The 17,288-nt window shown below is 35.5% G+C and overlaps 1 protein-coding gene across 13 annotated transcripts in view; it reads left to right on the forward strand.

The window, feature by feature from the left end:
* Positions 1–17,288, forward strand: part of CCDC7 (coiled-coil domain containing 7) — a 383,481-nt gene that overhangs the window by 70,594 nt on the left and 295,599 nt on the right. For 12 of the 13 annotated variants that reach the window (XM_077896533.1, XM_077896532.1, XM_077896535.1 and 9 more), the window contains exons 10-13: positions 3,244–3,319; positions 6,063–6,093; positions 6,736–6,822; positions 15,777–15,862. In XM_077896533.1, the coding sequence (XP_077752659.1) occupies positions 3,244–3,319; positions 6,063–6,093; positions 6,736–6,822; positions 15,777–15,862 (280 nt within the window). The remainder of the gene's footprint in view (positions 1–3,243; positions 3,320–6,062; positions 6,094–6,735; positions 6,823–15,776; positions 15,863–17,288) is intronic. The other variant, XM_077896536.1, reaches the window with a different exon arrangement.

Raw genomic sequence — 17,288 nt, forward strand, 5'->3', positions numbered from 1 at the left:
GGGGCGGGGCCGCTGATCTGCTCAATTCGGGGTCGCTGGGCGGCAGGAGTGTCCTTGCTGTCCTGTGCCCTCCTGGCTTCTGCCTGTCCCGGGGGGAGCTCTGGATCCTGGGCTTGTCCCGGGTGCCCTGGGGTCCCGGGCCTGCGCCGCTGGATTCCCGCTCCCCCGGGGCCGCACAGCCCCCTCTACACGGAGCCTCTGCCGGAGCAGCCTCCAGAGCTGCTCCCGGGTCCAGCCCTCAGCAGGCTGCAGCCCTTTAGGGAGCTGGCGGCGGGGTGTGGAGCCTTCTCCCAGGGGCACAGGTGCTCTGTTAGTGTCCCTGGGAGCCTGAGGGCATCCCCGCCCTCCTGGGATCCTGCTCCAACTCCCTGCCAGCACCTTTCCATCCGGAAAGATTGTTAAAACACCTGCTTCTCCAGGACGGGGCTTTCCTGCCCTGGGGACACTCAGCCTTAGCCCGGCTCCTCGCGGAGCCCCTCCCTCTTGGATGCCTTTTGTTTATTTCTTTTATCCCCCACCCCCGCTGTCTTCCTACCTTGATAGAAGCGTGAACACTTCTCACTGTAGCATTCCACCTGTTCTCTATTTAAATCTTAGGCCAAATTCGTAGGTTTTCAGGATGATTTGAAGGTTATCTAGGTACTTTGGTGGGGACAGGTGACTTGGGGACCCTACTCTTCCACCATCTTGCCCCGCCTCTTTACAAACACAGGGAGGTTAAGGACCATTCTGCTAAAAGATGAAAGGGTCAACCAGGAAATTAGAGATGAATTAAAAAGATTTATGCAATCTAATGAGAATGGAGATACAACCGTTCAAAATCTTTGGGATGCTGCAAAAGCAGTCCTATCGGGGAAATACATCGCAATACAAGCATCCCTCAAAAAATTGGAGAAAAGCTCAAATAGGCAAGCTAACCTTGCACCCAGAGGAACTGGAGAAAGAACAGCAAATAAAATCTACACCCAGCAGAAGAAGAGAGTTAATAAAGATTTGAGCAGAACTCAATGAAATAGAGACTGGAAGAACTTGGGAACACATCAACAAAACCAGGAGTTGGTTCCATGAAAGAATTAATAAGATAGATAAACCATTAGCCAGCCTTATTAAAAACAAAAGAGAAAAGACTCTAATTAATAAAGTCATGAATTAAAAAGGAGAGCTCACAACCAATACCAAGGAAATACAAACAATTTTAAAAACTTTTTATGAGCAGCCATATGCCAATAAATTAGGCAATCTAGAAGAAATGGATGCATTTCTGGAAAACCACAACCTCCAAAACTGGAACAGGAAGAAATAGAAAACGTGAACAGGCCAATAGCCAGGGAGGAAATTGAAGCAGTCATCAAAACCCTCCCAAGACACAAAAGTTCAGGGCCAGATTGCTTCCCAGAGGAATTATATGGAACGTTTAAAGAGGAAACAATACCTATTCTACTAAAGCTGTTCTAAAAGAAAGGGTGGAATACTTCCAAACTCATTCTATGAGGCCAGCATCACCTTAATTCCAAAACCAGTCAAAGACCCCACCAAAAAAGAGAATTATAGACCAATATCCCTGATGAACACAGATGCAAAAATTCTCAACAAGATACTAGCCAATAGGATCCAACAATACATTAAGAAGATTATTCACCATGACCAAATTGGATTTATCCCCAGGATGCAAGGCTCGTTCAAGACTTGTAAAGCAATCAGTGTGATTGATCATATCAGCAAGAGAAAGAACAAGAACCATATGATCCTCTCAATAGATGCAGAGAAAGCTTTTGACCAAATACAGCATCGATTCCTGATCAAAACTCTTCAGAGTGTAGGGATAGAGGGAACATTCCTCAGCATCTTAAAAGCCATCTACGAAAAGCCCACAGCAAATATTAATTGATATATTTGGCAGCTCCCATATTCGGGGGCATATATATTGATGAATGTTAAGTCCTCTTCTTGGATAGATTCTTTAAGTATGATATAGTGTCCCTCTTCATCTCTCACTACATGAGGGAGAAGCATATTCCTTGCTGACTGGGGAACCTGACTCAGTGCTTAATCCCAGGATCCCAAGATCATGACCTGAGCTAAAGGCAGACACAACTGACTGAGCCACCCAGGTGCCCCATATTTTATGTATGTTAGTCTCTCTTGCTTATAAAAAAATTTAAAATTTTATTTTTCTAAAGCTGACTTCTTTCAGTATATATTCTGAATGTTTAAGGAGTACTGACTCTCCTAAAGCAAGCTTCTAGTTTACTTGGTTTCTTTATATACTTATTTTATTTTCTTAAAGATTTTTATTTTGGAGAGAGACAACACGATCAAGCGGAGTAGGCAGAGGGAGAGAGAATCTCAAGAAGACACTCCCCTACCAGCTGCTCAGGGAGCCCGATGTGGGGCTTGATCTCATGACCCATGGGCTCATGTATACTTGACTTACTTGATTCTATTGACATATGTTGCACATTTGTACTTTACCTGTTTTATGATTTTTGCCTGTCTTTCAAATAAAAGTCTAATCTTTTTTTTGAGGTTTAGCTGATTTCTATCCTGTTTTTTTCTCTCTCAAAATATAATTCATATTTTGGAATTGTGGACTGCTCCCATGTTATTTAACATTATCTTTGTACATTTCATGTTTGGTGTATTAGTAGCAAACTTAGTGAAGGGACTATCGTCTCGTGTACTTTTTGTATTACAAGATCTACGAATCTGATAGTTCTAATTTGGATTACTGTGGATTTTCATAATGTTGATTTCCTTTTAAATAGCATTTTAGTTAACCTTTTGGATTATTTGATTCAGGTGGAAAACTTGACAGGCTTGTTAGTCTTCCCATAGTCTTTGTTGACTTAGCAGCAGCAACCAAAGCAGTTTTCTCTTAGCGTCTTAGAGTCCCCTTATGTGCAATGTTAAATGGAGGTTACACGTACTGACCTCAATCCAGTTTTGTCAATTTTGATCAAATTATATAAGCTCTCTGAGACTCAATTTATTTATTTGAAAATAGTGACAATATCTTTTTGGGTTACCGTCAGAATAAAAAGAATTGTAAGGTAGTGGAGTGACATAATAGCTATTTAATAAAATGGTAACTCTTTTTATCATAAGCATTTGTTCTTTGAGTAATGTCTCCTCTTTATGTTCATTTAGTTTTCACACATACAGCAGTGAGTTACATCAATAAAGAGGTATAACTTCAGTCATTTGTAATACCTTTAAAGTTTTTCCTTTTTATCTTCACAATAGAAGCTGCTTATTCACTGATGAATCGATTGAATGTCATGTTGAAAATATTTGAAAAACAGTCAAATATGTTGGAGAGGTAAGTTTTTAAAATATCTCCTTTTCTTAATTATGAAAATGAGTACACATTTATTTTAGAAAAATTGGAAACATAAAGAAGATATGACCACTGTTAAAAAAATTTAGTGTTCTATGTCAATTTTTGTGATATGTGTAATTTTGAAATTTAAAATTATAATCATGCAGAATATAAAATTTATAGTCACAAAGGAAAACAGTATGTCAGTTTCTCAAAAAAATTAAAAACGCAATTACCATATGATCTAGGAATTTCATATCTGAGTATACCCTGCAAAATTGAAGCCAGGGTCTCAAAAGATATTTATACACCCATGTTTACTATAGCATTATTTAAAATAGCAAATGGTGGAAGTAACCCAAGTTTCCCAAAACAGATAACATATAAAGAAAATGTGGGGATCCCTGGGTCACTCAGTGGTTTAGTGCCTGCCTTCAGCCTTGTGCCTGATTCTGGAGTCCCGGGATCGAGTCCCACATCAGGCTCCATGCAGGGAGCCTGCTTCTCCCTCTGCCAGTGTCTCTGCCTCTCTCTCTCTCTCTCTCTCTCTCTGTGTCTCTCATTAATTAATAAATAAAATCTTTTAAAAAAGAAAAGAAAAAGTGAATATTACTGAGTCTTAAAAAGGAAGGAAATTCTGCCATGTGGTACAACATGAGTGAACCTTGAGGATGTTATGCTAAGTAAAATAAGCCAGTCACAAGAAGACAAAGTTATATGATTTCACTTATATAAGGTACCTATAATAGTCACTGTGGATTACCCACAATTCTTTCAGGTGGCTAAGGTTATATTAGTTACAAAACTGGTATATTGAAAAAGCATGTCTTGTAGAATGAAATCACAAATCAACTTTCATTTGGACACTTTGTGTTCATTTATGTTTGCTAATTGGGGCTTATTTTCTGCCTACTCCTGGATAAAACCTAGTGTAAACTTTTTTTGATCACTCTCAAATAATAATTAAATTTAATTCAAAAGCACTGTGCTATTTGGTAAATTAAAATTCCTTGTCAAATATTATAGTCAGTATTTTAATATTTTGATTTTTATTCTAACGTAGGACTTCTCTCCCTTTCCCCCACACAGTATACCAGCTGGAGCCTTCTGGGGGTTATGACTAACTTTTCTCTTTTACTACCTTCTTTCCAACTAACTAGTTGTAGTTTCTGTTCTCCATGTGTTTGGGAAGGGAGGGAATAAAAGACTTCTATCCAGAATATGTAAACAACTCTTATACCTCAATAATAAAAAGATAAATAGCCCAAATTAAAATTGGGTAAATAATCTAAATATATATTTTCTGAAGCAAGATATACCAATGGTCAATAGGCACATGAAAGTTCAACATCATTAGTCATTAGGGAATTTCAAATCACAACTGCAGTGTTATATCACTTCACTCCCATTAAGATAGCTATGAGAAAACAAGATGACAATAACAATTGTTGGCAAGGATGTAGAGGAATTGGGACCCTCATACATTGCTGATAGGAATTAAAGTGGTGTGTGTATTAAAACCAGTTTGTTGGTTCTTCAAAATGTTAAACACAAAGCCAAAATATTACCCAGAAATTCTATTCCTAGGTTTATACCAAGTGATTGAAAACATATACAAGCAAAAACTTGTACATGGAGGATGTTCACTGTAGCATTATTCATAATAGCCTCGAAGTGGAAACGATCTAAATGCCCATAAACTGATGAATAGATAAAATGTGTACATCTCTACAATGGAATCATATTTGGCAATAAAAAGGAATATGATACTGATATATGCTACAACATGGATGAACCTTGAAAACGTTATGCTAAGTGTAAGAAACCAGTTTCAAAAAACCACATATTATATAATTTTATTCAAATGAAATATCCAGAATAGGCCAATCTATAGAGACAGAAGGTAGATGAGTGCCTGCCAGGATTGAGGCAGCGCTGTTCCCAGAGCGTGGAGACTGTTGATGGGTACAGGGTTTCTTTTTGAGGTAATTTAAAATGTTCTAAAACTAAGTCATTATCATAGATGCCTAACTTGGTGAATATATTAAAAGTCACTGAGTTATATACTTTAAATGAATGAATTGCATGGTATGTTAATTATATCTTAAAGCTTTACAAATTTGGATTATAATAACTCATTTATCAAAAAAAAATATATCATTTACCCATGCCTTAGAACAATGTTCAGCAAACTACAGCCCATAAATTAAATCTTGCCATACCCATTTAGGTACCTATCATCTCTGCTTTTGCAGAGTTGGGGTAGTGACAGATCATCTGGCCTTCAAAGTCTAAAATATTTTCTATCTGGCTCTTTATTAAAAAAAGTTTGACAAATCCTGCTATGGAATAAGGAATGGTACTTAAAAGGCATGAAGTATATATGTGTTTACCAATATAAATAAATCTCAGACATTGTATTAAGTGAAAATAAATTTAAGACAACATATACATTGATGTCATTTATATGAAAAAGAAAACAAAACAGTAATCTAAATCACCAACAAAAACGATAGAATCAAATAGGTACATGTAGTATTTAATAATGCATCAAGTTCTGAAAAGACACAACAATCTAATAATATCTTGAGATAGAGAATTGGATTTTTGGAAGGGTAGTCAAAGTGTACTGTAACCTCCTTTGTATTATCTTAAACTGTTTCAAAGAAAATATATGTTATATAAGTAAAAATATGAATGTAAAAGGATAATACATTATAGATATTTTTGGTTTGTTTTTCAGAGCTGTGGGTGATCAAGGTTTGTTAGAGGCTGTAAGTATAGCATTATCAGTTTGAAATTGCACTTTGCCCTTGATAATATTAGTAGACTCTAGAAATTGTTGTCAGGATGCACAATCTTTTTTTTTTTAATTTTTATTTATTTATGATAGTCACAGAGAGAGAGAGAGGTGCAGAGACACAGGCAGAGGGAGAAGCAGGCTCCATGCACCGGGAGCCCGATGTGGGATTCGATCCCGGGTCTCCAGGATCGCGCCCTGGGCCCTTAAAGGCAGGCGCCAAACCGCTGCGCCACCCAGGGATCCCAGGATGCACAATCTTAAAGACTCAATACTTTGTCAGTTTATTCAAGACATGTCTGTGTATATGTGAGCTGGAAAGTTTAGTCTTTTTTGATTTTACTAGACCTTGTTATTTCTGAGAAACAATTCACTTCTGAAATATTGAACTGTAATACCCCATAGTCTTCTAAATTTCCATTCATTGTTACTTCTAGTTCATTTGCCTCTCTCTCAGCCCCATTATAGTTCATTATGCAGACTAATACCACTGATTCATTATTTTCACGAGTTAATTAAGACTTTCTTACTTTAATAATTAAGTGCCCAATAATTTCTTTACGTTGAAATGTATGTTTTTCATTATTATTACTAAAATTATAATATTTGCTTTTAGAAATATAAACAAATGGAAAGTGATTTTCAAGTGTTATTAGAGGAGAAGTCGGTGCTGGAAAATGAACTACAAAAGCTGAAGAATGAGGTTAGTTTAATTTCAGTGTCTGAAAATGGTAGAGTACCTACCTTATTATTGTAGGATAGAAATCAAAGATACATTTAAATGTTTTATAATACATTTTTGATATTAATAGTTAAAAGCTGTGCTTTAAAAAATAAAATTATGCTATTTTCTAAGTTATTATATTAGCTATTAAAACAAAAAAGATGCTATGAAAAACAGACATAAAATATAAACATTCCAAGAGACATTTTAAGGCCAAATATTTATTAAATATAGATAGAGTCCCAATAATTTATTTTTGCTTTTGTTTGCCTTGCCTCAGGAGAAATACCTAGTAAGAAGTTGGTATAGTCTGTTATTGCTTGTGTTCTCCTCTAGGGTTTTGATGGTTTCATGTCTCTTCATGTCTTTAATTGATTTTGAAATTGCTTTTGTGTATGGTGTAAGAAAGTGGTCCAGTTTCATTCTTTTTCATGTTGTTGTCCAGGTTTCCTAACACTGTTTGTTGAGAAGACTGTCTTTTTTTTACAGTAGATATTCTTCCCTGCTTTGTTGATGATTAATTGAATGTGTAGTTGTGGGTTCCCTTCTGGGTTTTCTATTCTGTTCCATTGACCTAGTTTTCTATTTTGTGTCAGTACCATACTGTCTTGATCACTACAGCTTTGAAATATAACTTGAAGTCTGGAATTGTGATGTGTCCAGCTTTGCTTTGCTTTTTCAAGGTTGCTTTGTCTATTTGGGATCTTTTGTGGTTCCATACAAATTTAGAATTGTTCTAAGTCTGTGAAAAATGCTGTTGGTATTTTGATAGGTGTTGCATTAAATATATAGAATGCTTTGGGTAATATAGACACTTGAACAATGTTCTTGTAATCAATGAGCATGGAATCTTTCCATTTCTTCGTGGCATATTCAATCATATTCAATATCTTTCATAAGTGTTCTATAGTTTTCAGAGTGCAGATCTTTTTTTTTTTTTAAAGATTTTATTCATTTATTCATGACAGGCACAGAGAGACTGGCAGAGACACCGGCAGAGGGAGAAGCAGGGTCCCTGTGGGGAGCCCACTGTAGGGCCTGATCCCAGAACTCCAAGATCATGTCCCGAGCCAAAGGCAGACGCCCAACCACTGAGCCACCCAGGTGTCCCAAAAGTGCAGATCTTTTACCTCTTTGGTTATGTTTATTCCTAGGTATCTCATGGTTTTTGGTGCAATTGTAAATGGGATCGATTCCTTAACTTCTCTTTTTGCTGCTTCATTACTGACATATAGAAATGCAACAGATTTCTGTATATTGATCTTGTATGTTACAACTTTACCAAATTTGTGTATCAGTTCTAGCAACTTTTTGGTGGAGTCTTTCAGGTTTTCTATATAAGAGTATCATGTCATCTGCCAATAGTGAAAGTTTGACTTCTTCCTTGTTGATTTGGATACCTTTTATTTCTTTTTGTTGTCTGATTGCTGTAGCTAGGATTTCCCATATTATGTTAAATAACAGTGGTGAGAGTAGACGTCCTTGTCTTGTTCCTGACTGTAGAAAGAAAGCTCTGATTTTTTCCCCATTAAGGATGATATTAGCTGTGGGTTTTTTGTGTATGGCCTTTATGATGTTGAGGTTGACTTGTGTTTCCTCTATCCCTACCTTTTTTTTTTTTCTATCCTTACTTTGTTGATGGTTTTTATCATGAACAGATGTTGTACTTTCCAAAATGCTTTTTCCTCATTTATTGAAAGGATCATATGGTTTATCTTTTCTTTTGTTAATGTGGTGTATCACATTGACTAATTTGTGAATATTGAACCATCCTTGCAACTCAGGAATAAATCCCACTTGATGGTGTTGAATGGTCTTTTTTAATGTGCTGTTGGAATCAGCTTGTTAGGATTTTATTGAGAATTTTTGCATTCTTGTTCATCTAGGATATTGGCCTGTAGTTTTCTTTGTTACTGGAGTCTTTATTAGGTTTTGGTATCAGGGTAATGCTGGACTCATAGAATGAATTTGGAAGTTTTCCGTCCTTTTCTATTTTTTTGAATAGTTTGGAAAGAATAGGTATTAATTCTTCTTTAAATGTTTGGTAGAATTTGCCTTTGAAGCCATCTGGCCCTGGACTTTTATTTCTTCGGAGTTTTATTTATTTATTTATTTATTTATTTATTTTTTAATTACTGATTCAATTTCTTGGCTGGTCATTGGTTTGCTCAATTTTATATTTATTCTTGTTTCAATTTTGGTAGTTTATATGTTTCTAGCAATTTATCTATTTCTTCCAGGTTTGTTGACATACAGTTTTTCATAATATTATCTTATGGTTATGAGTTTAGTGCCATTGTATTACCTGCAAAGTTGGTGTTTCTGGAGATTTTTCCACTCAAAGAGTCCCTTTTAATATTTCTTGCAGGACTGGTTTAGTGGTCATGAACTCCTTTGGGTTTTGTTTTTCTGGGAAACTCTTTATCTCTCCTATTCTGAATGATAGCCTTGCTGGATGGAATATTTTGGCTGCAGATTTTTCCCTTTCAGCACTTAGTATATATCATGCCACTCCCTTCTTGCCAATTTTTTTTTTTTAAATCTCCTTCTAGCCTATGGGTTTTCCCTTGTAAGTTAGAGACTTCTTTTGTCTTGCTGATTTTTAAAGATTGTTTTTCTTTATCCTTATATTTTACAAAGTAAATTACAATAAGTCTTGGCGTTATTGGCCTGCTTTTGTTGATTTTTATGGGAATTCTTTGTGCCTCACGGATCTGGATCTGTTTCCTTCCCTAGATTAGAGATATTTTCATATATGATTTCCTCAAATAAATTTTCTGTCTCCTTTTCTCTCTCCTCTTCTTCTGAGACTCCCATAATATGAATGTTATTATGTTTTATGGAGTCAATAAATTCCTTAAGTCTGTTCTCATGTTCCACATAATTCTTCTCTTTTGTTTAGCTTCATTATTTTCCATTATTTTATCTTCTATATCACTTTTAAAAAATATTTTTTTTATTTATTTATTTAGAGAGAGAGAGAGAGAAAGAAGGAGAGAGAGCACAAGCAGGGGGAGTGGCAAGGGAGAGGGAGAAGCAGACTCCCTGTCAAGCGGGGAGCCTGATGTGGGACTTGATCCCAGGAACCTGGGATCATGACCAGAGCCAAACACAGATGCTTAACTGACTGAGCCACCCAGAGCTCCTATCTTCTATACCACTTATTTGTTCTTCTGCTTCATTAAATCCAATCTGTTTCCAATCTTGGTTATTTCATTTTTCATTTCTGATTGATTTCTTTTTGACTCTTATCTCTGTGGTAAGGGCCTCCCTGAAGTCTTCTGGCTTTTCTCAGGCATAGTATCTTTATGCTTGTTGCTCTAAATTCTCCATCAGGTGTGTTATATATATCTGTTTTGCTTAGATCTCTGGCCATGACCTTATCTTGTTCTTTCATTTGGGATGAATTCCTCCATCTTGGCATTTTCTCTAAGTCTCTGCCTTCTTCTCTGTGTTAGACAAGCCAGTTATATTTCCTGCTCCTGAGAGATAATGGCTTTATGAGGAAGAGGTCATATAGTGTCCAGGGCCTGGCATTTCAAGGAAGTGTCTCTGGTGTGTGCTGCATGTGTTTTCTGCTCTATTTTGGCTGCTCTATCCTTCAGGCCAGTCATCTGAAGAGGCTCTCCTCACCTGCAGTCATCAGTGTTTGGTCCTTGACCAGAATGTGGTGACTTTTATTTATTTCTTTTTCTTATTTTTTAATTTGTTTTTATTGAAGTTCGATTTGCCAATATATAGCATAACACCCAGTGCTCATCCCATCAAGTGCCCTCAGTGCCTTTCACCCACTTACCCCAAGCCCCCCTCACCTCTCCTTCTGCCACCCTTTGTTTGTTTCCTAGAGTTAGGAGTCTCTCATGGTTTGTCTCCCTCTCTAATTTTCCCCCTATTTTGATAGGGATTGCATTGAACATGTAAATTGCCCTGGGTAGCATAGATATTTTTACAATATTTATTCTTCCAGTCCATGAGCATGGAATGTTTTTCCATCTCTTATTTCTTTTTGTTGTCTTATTGCTGAGGCTGGGACTTCTAGTACTATGTTGAACAACCGTGGTGAGAGTGGACATCCCTGTCATGTTCCTGATCTTAGGGGAAAGGCTCTCAGTTTTTACCCATTGAGAATGATATTTGCTGTGGGCTTTTCATAGATGGCTTTTAAGATATTGAGGAAAGTCCTCTCTGTCCCTACATTCTGAAGAGTTTTGATCAAGAATGCATGCTGCATTTTTTCACATGCTTTCTCTACATCTATTGAGAGGATCATATGGTTCTAATGTGGTGACTTTTAATGAGGCATGCTCTGGTCTGCTTGTTATTTGAGAGCTGATACTACTTCTGGTAGAACTGAAGCCCTGAGAAACTCTCTGATTGGGAGAAGGGGTTTCTGCTGGTCTTCTCGGGGAGAGGCCAGCTCTGCGGAGACTGAGGCAAGCTTGATGGAGAAGGGCAGTAGTGCCGTAACACAGGGGTGTAGTATTTGATGTAAACAGGTTAGGCAGCTGGTGTTGGTGTAGTGCTACTTACCTCAGGTGGTTCCATATTTATGCTGAGGGTTGGGGGAAAGAAATGGTGCTGGCCAGCTCCTTTATCCCTAGAGAGGCATTGCTGGGAATGCTGCCCCCAGGCATTCTTCAGATTGCTGTTTCCACACCATCTGTCCCTGGGTTATTTGCCTCCCTTTTCTCTAGGAGTAGGGCAATACTCTCTGGGCTCTATACCAGTCAATCCTGGTCACCTTTCAAACGCCTCACCAGCACTTGTTATTGTGTTTTTGATTTTAGCCATTCTGACCTGTGTGAGATGATATCTCATTGTGGTTTTGATTTGCATTTGCCTGATGATGAATGATGGTAAGCATCTTTTCATGTGTCTTCTGGCCATCTGTGTGTCTTCTTTGGAATATTGTCTATTTAGGTGTATTCACTCAATTTTCATAAAAGCTACATTTGATTCCTATCCTTGTGTGCCAAATCTTAATCAGTAGTTTCCTAGATGTCACATAAAGGTTTTATTTACTCTTTTTGCAAGCAGAAGAAACTGACTCTACCTAAAGCAAAACATTTATTGGGTGGATATTAAGATAATTCAAAGAATTGAAAGAAAAGTGAACAATATGTTTGGTGAGGGATAGAACCAGGAAAGCTCTTAGAATCAAAAATAATAGAAGTTTAGAGACAGCTACTGCTTCTATCTTTTCAGAGAATTTTTAGAGTGAGAGCTTATGGGTATTTCCCCTCCATCCCTTTGGATACTGACTCTGGAAATACTTGGCTCTAACCTCTTCCTTTCCATAGTAGTCAATTTTTAGGTGATTGGATCTTATTGACTTTGCTTATTAGGTCAAATGTTACCAGGACAGTTTGAGATGAGGGAGGTGCAGAACCGTCCTAGAATGTGGTGTTGTTTCTTAACAAAAGGGAAGAAGAAATACTGGGCACAAATATCTGGTGTCTACTGTACTTAATAGTTTTTCCCTGATTACTTAAATTATCTATTTTGTTACTCCAGATATCAGTTGATAAGTATTTTAGTTTTTGTAGGCCATACAGCCTATGTTGCATCTTAAGTCCCCTTCCATAGTATGAAAATAGTCATAAATAAATGAGCATGGCTATGTTGCAATAAAACTTTATTTACAAAAAAGGCCACAAGGCACATTTGGCCTATGGTTTACTGTTTCCTTATTTATTTCATTTTGGCTAACACCTGGCTCTCTATAATAGCTTCCTAAATAGGATCTCCTAGGCGTGTATATTTTGGTATGCTGTTTCTAGAAAATCTCACTGCTTAAAGATTTGTTTCTGCTTTCTGTTCTGTCCCATTAGCCTTGTCTAGTCCTAAGCTAATGCCTGAGGTCCTTAATGACTAGAGATTTATAACAGGTCTTGATATTTTATAAGGCAAGTCAACCCACCTTGCAATTTATAAGAATTTATTTACTTTTGGTCTTTCCATTTGCTTATAAATCTTAGAGTTAATTTGTCAAATTATGCAATTGTGCTGAATCTGTACACCAAATGATAGAGATTTACATCTAGGATATCATGATACACCTATTTGTTTATAAATATTAATTGCTTCCATTTTTGACGATTTTCTTTAATCCTTACATTGTCTATGATAACCTTCATAAAATTCATTTTGTTAATCTTTGATATTTCTTTGTTATTTTAATTGCTGTCTTTTAAAAGATATTTTAAAACTATCATTGAGAATTGTAATAAATTTTTGTGTGTTTAATTTTGCACCCACAAACCTGTCTATACTGTCATAATGATTATCTTTTTATTTCCTACTTGCAAAGTATGTATGAATTATAATAGCCTAAATTTTCTTGCTTTCCAATTTGTGATGCTATTTCTTTTTCCTGCCTGTTGCACTAGTAAAGACCTCTGGAATGATACTGAATAGACATGATGAGAGTATGTATTTTTCATTTGTTCCTGATTTTAAGGGGAATTTCTTGGTTCTGTGGTCAGCCAGCATGCCTGTGCCTGCCTCTCTCTAGGTTAAAGTATTTTTCTTCTTTTCATAATTTGCTAAGTTTTTTTCATACTCCATAAAATTCTTTCAGCTTCTGCCTACTGTACAATTCTGAAGCCAATTCTGCATTTTAAGTTGTATGTTACAAAAGTACCCCACTTCCAGGTAACAAAATCTTTATACTTTTGTATTTGCTGCTCAATTGGTTGCTTTATTGGTTGCTTTACAGTAAAGTGCTTACAGTATTGTTTTAAATTATTACAGTTTATATTCAAGTAATATGAAATCACTTAAGAACCGGGGTGGCTCAGTAGGTTAAGTGTCCAACTTTTGATTTCCACTGAGGTCATGATCTCAGGGTTGTGAGATCCAGCCCCACCTTGGGCTCTGTACTGAGATAAAGTTTGCTTGAGATTGTCTCTCCCTCTGCCTCTGGCCCTGCTCACACTATCTCTGTGTAAAATAAATAAATAAATAAAATCTTAAAAAAATGCAATCACTAAGAGCCTTAAGATAATGTACTTTTATTTGTCCTTTTCCAGCCTTTGTGCTATCATTTTCATACATCTTACAACCTATGATATAAATGGGACAACACATTTTCATTATTTTAGCTGTAAACTATTACCTTTTATATAATAAGAAAAAGTCTTTATATTTTCTCATTTAATTATCATTTCTGTTGGTCTTAAGTTTGTATATTTTCTTATTTCTATCTAGTATCATTTTTCCTTGTGCTTGAAGGATTCTTCATAATTTTTTTATGTTCAGGTCTGCAGCTGATGTATTTTTTCAAATCTTTGACTTCTGAAAAAAATTTTTTTCCTTCAGTTTTGAAAGATATTTTCTCTGGATAGAGAAATCTAGGTTTGACTGTCTCTTTTTCTTCTAGTATTTAAAGATGTTTCTCTTTTGTCTTCTGACTTGCTTTGTTTCTAAAAAGAAATCTGCTGTCCATTTTATCCTTGTATATAATCTACTCTCCTCCTCTGTCTTCTAAGATTTTTATCCATATTACTGCTTTTAATAATTTTATTATATGTCTTGGAGGTAGTCTTCCTTATTTTTTTGTGGATTTGTGGGTATAAGGTTTTGTCAAGTTTGAAAATGAAATTTGGCTGTTATTTCTTCAAATATTTACTTTCTTTCCTTTCCTCCATCATGTACTGCAATTACAAGCATATTTGTCACTTAAAGTTTTTTCACAATTCACTGATGGCCTCTTCACTATTTTTAGGCTTTTTCCTTTTCCTTTTTAAAGTATTTTTTGATTGTCAGTATATATTAGGCTTTTCCAATGTATATTAGGGTATTCTGTATAGGGAATATATCCCAAAACTCATATTGAAACTAGAAAGTTATTTGGGGACCTTAACAATTTTCATTAAAAATTCATTATTATACTTATTTTTCATATTTTATGAAGAAATAAAATAAACTTTTTGTTTAACTCATGAGAACTGCCACTAGTGAATTTGTGTCTGTTGGGAGTTGTGTTCTAAAACAGGAAATAAACACCTAATGCATGCCTTAATAGGTCTCTTAATAAGGCCATCCAAAAGTTTCAATAATCTAATTGCTAAGTTTTTTCTCAATTTCTTGTATAAAATAATCTGGTACTACATAGTAGTTCAAGAATACTTTAAAATATATAGTTAGTTCTGCTATATTTGCTTTGAAATGCAAATTTATTCCAATACAATTTAAACATAATATGAATTTTTTCATGTGTTTATGTACAATTTCATCTGCAAAGAGTACTAGGTAAAATTGACTATATACCCTATCTTGAATCACCATGTTTGTAGTATACCACACCAGTCCACAATCTGTTACAGTTTTTCATCCAATTTCAGATAACCCTTCTACCAAAACTGCCCAATAACAAGTTGCAACCTATTTAGTGCTCATTTGCACAAATAAGCTTCAAGTCTTCCTCAAGATAAAGAGCTAGCTATATTTATCATACTATGTGTTTCTTAAATCATTTAACTGTGTAAAACAGAACTGTTTTTTATGTTTCTCTTTTTAAAAAATGTACCATTGGCCATGTTTTTTGGATGCTGAGCACTTCACTTCATTTTTCACCTATGTCCTGAAGTGTTTAGTGCATGATTTTCATAGTGAGATGATTTTTAGGAAGGCATAAGTTATATTATAGAACTGGCTGTGATTTGTCAGGGGAATTTAATTTTTTTGATATGTATTAGCTTATATACAATTTATATTCAGTTGATCATGATAAGAAACATTCTGACTGTATCTTTAATTTTCTTTTGCTTCTGTTTAGATAACTTTCCTTGAAACATCAAGTGTAGTGAAATGTTTCCTTGAAACATCAAGTGTAGTAAAATTAAAAACCTTGTAATGTATATTATGTTTTATTTCCCTCTAATTTATTATCTCATTAACTATTTATTTTTGGCTTCTATAAAATTACACAGAAGACAAAGTCTACATATGATCAGACAAAGAAAACTATAAAAACTGAGAAGAAAAAAGACAAAGGAAAACCTGAAAATTCAGAAGAGTAAGACATAAAGCTACATGTTAATATTTTTCCTTATTAATGTGTATTTTCTTTTTATACAATTTGAGGTCACCTAAATATAACTTATTAACATTTTCTAAAAAATATAATACTACATTAAACATATTTTTATAAGCTGACTGGGATATGATGATGGATGAGGGCTAAGAAGGGAAGAACAAAGAACTAAAGGTGAATTAGAAGAAGAGAATGAAGCATAAGGTATTCAGGAACAAGTAAACAATTACATCTGAAAATCATTTTAGGAACAAAAGGATTTGCATTGTTTCCTTGATGGTTTGGCTAATGGTTTGTGGTTTGCAAATTAACTCCTCAGTCTGGGTTCTTTTTTTTTTTTTTTTTTTTTTTTTACTATACTTCTTGATTATACTTATTTTATAAAATCAATTATTTTTATCCATGTGGATTATTGTAACGTGGTCATATTAAGTGAACATTTTCTCTAGAAATATAAAATATTTTTTTGCATTTTGAATTTATTTTAGTCAAACCCTAATATATAATTTTAAAAAGAATGTGAATTCAATCTTTATAGAGTTTCACACATTCTGAAAAGAAATTCAGTGGACAAACAGCCTTGTCCTTTGTCTCAGAAAAAGAAAGATGACCACTATTTTTTTCCTTTTGCTTATTTGTTTTGTTTCTTAAATTCCACATATGAGTACAATCTTACGGTATTTGTCTTTCTCTGACTTATTTCACTTAGTGTAATATTCTCTAGCTCCATCCACATTGTTACAAACGGTAAGATTTCATTTTTTTTTAATGGCTGAGTAGGGACACCTGGGTGGCTCAGCCATTGAGTGTCTGCCTTTGGCTAAGGGTGTGATCCCAGAGTCTCAAGATCGAGTCCCACATTGGGCTGCCTGCATTGGAGCCTCCCTCTGCCTATGTCTCTGCCTCTATCTGTCTATCATCAATAAGTAAATAAAATCTTTAAAAAATGGCTGAGTAATATTCTAGTGCATATTCCAGTGTGTGTGTGTGTGTGTGTGTGTGTAAATGTTGAATAATATTTCTCAAGCTAATTTCTCATTGATACGATTAAAGTGTGGAAGTGAGATAAAGTAAGGATTTTCAAAGTACATTGATCATTTTTTCCTCTCTGGTCATCTTGGGTTTTTTTTTTTTTTTTTTAATTTTTTATTTATTTATGATAGTCACAGAGAGACAGAGAGAGAGAGGCAGAGACATAGGCAGAGGGAGAAGCAGGCTCCATGCACCGGGAGCCTGATGTGGGATTCGATCCCGGGTCTCCAGGATCGCGCCCTGGGCCAAAGGCAGGCGCCAAACCGCTGCGCCACCCAGGGATCCCTCATCTTGGGTTTTTATTTAAATTCTAGTTAGTTAATATATAATGTAATATTAGTTTCAGGAGTACAATACAGTGATTCAACACTTCCAT

Source organism: Canis aureus, chromosome 5 (genome assembly GCF_053574225.1).
Source record: "Canis aureus isolate CA01 chromosome 5, VMU_Caureus_v.1.0, whole genome shotgun sequence".
Classification (NCBI taxonomy): Eukaryota; Metazoa; Chordata; class Mammalia; order Carnivora; family Canidae; genus Canis; species Canis aureus.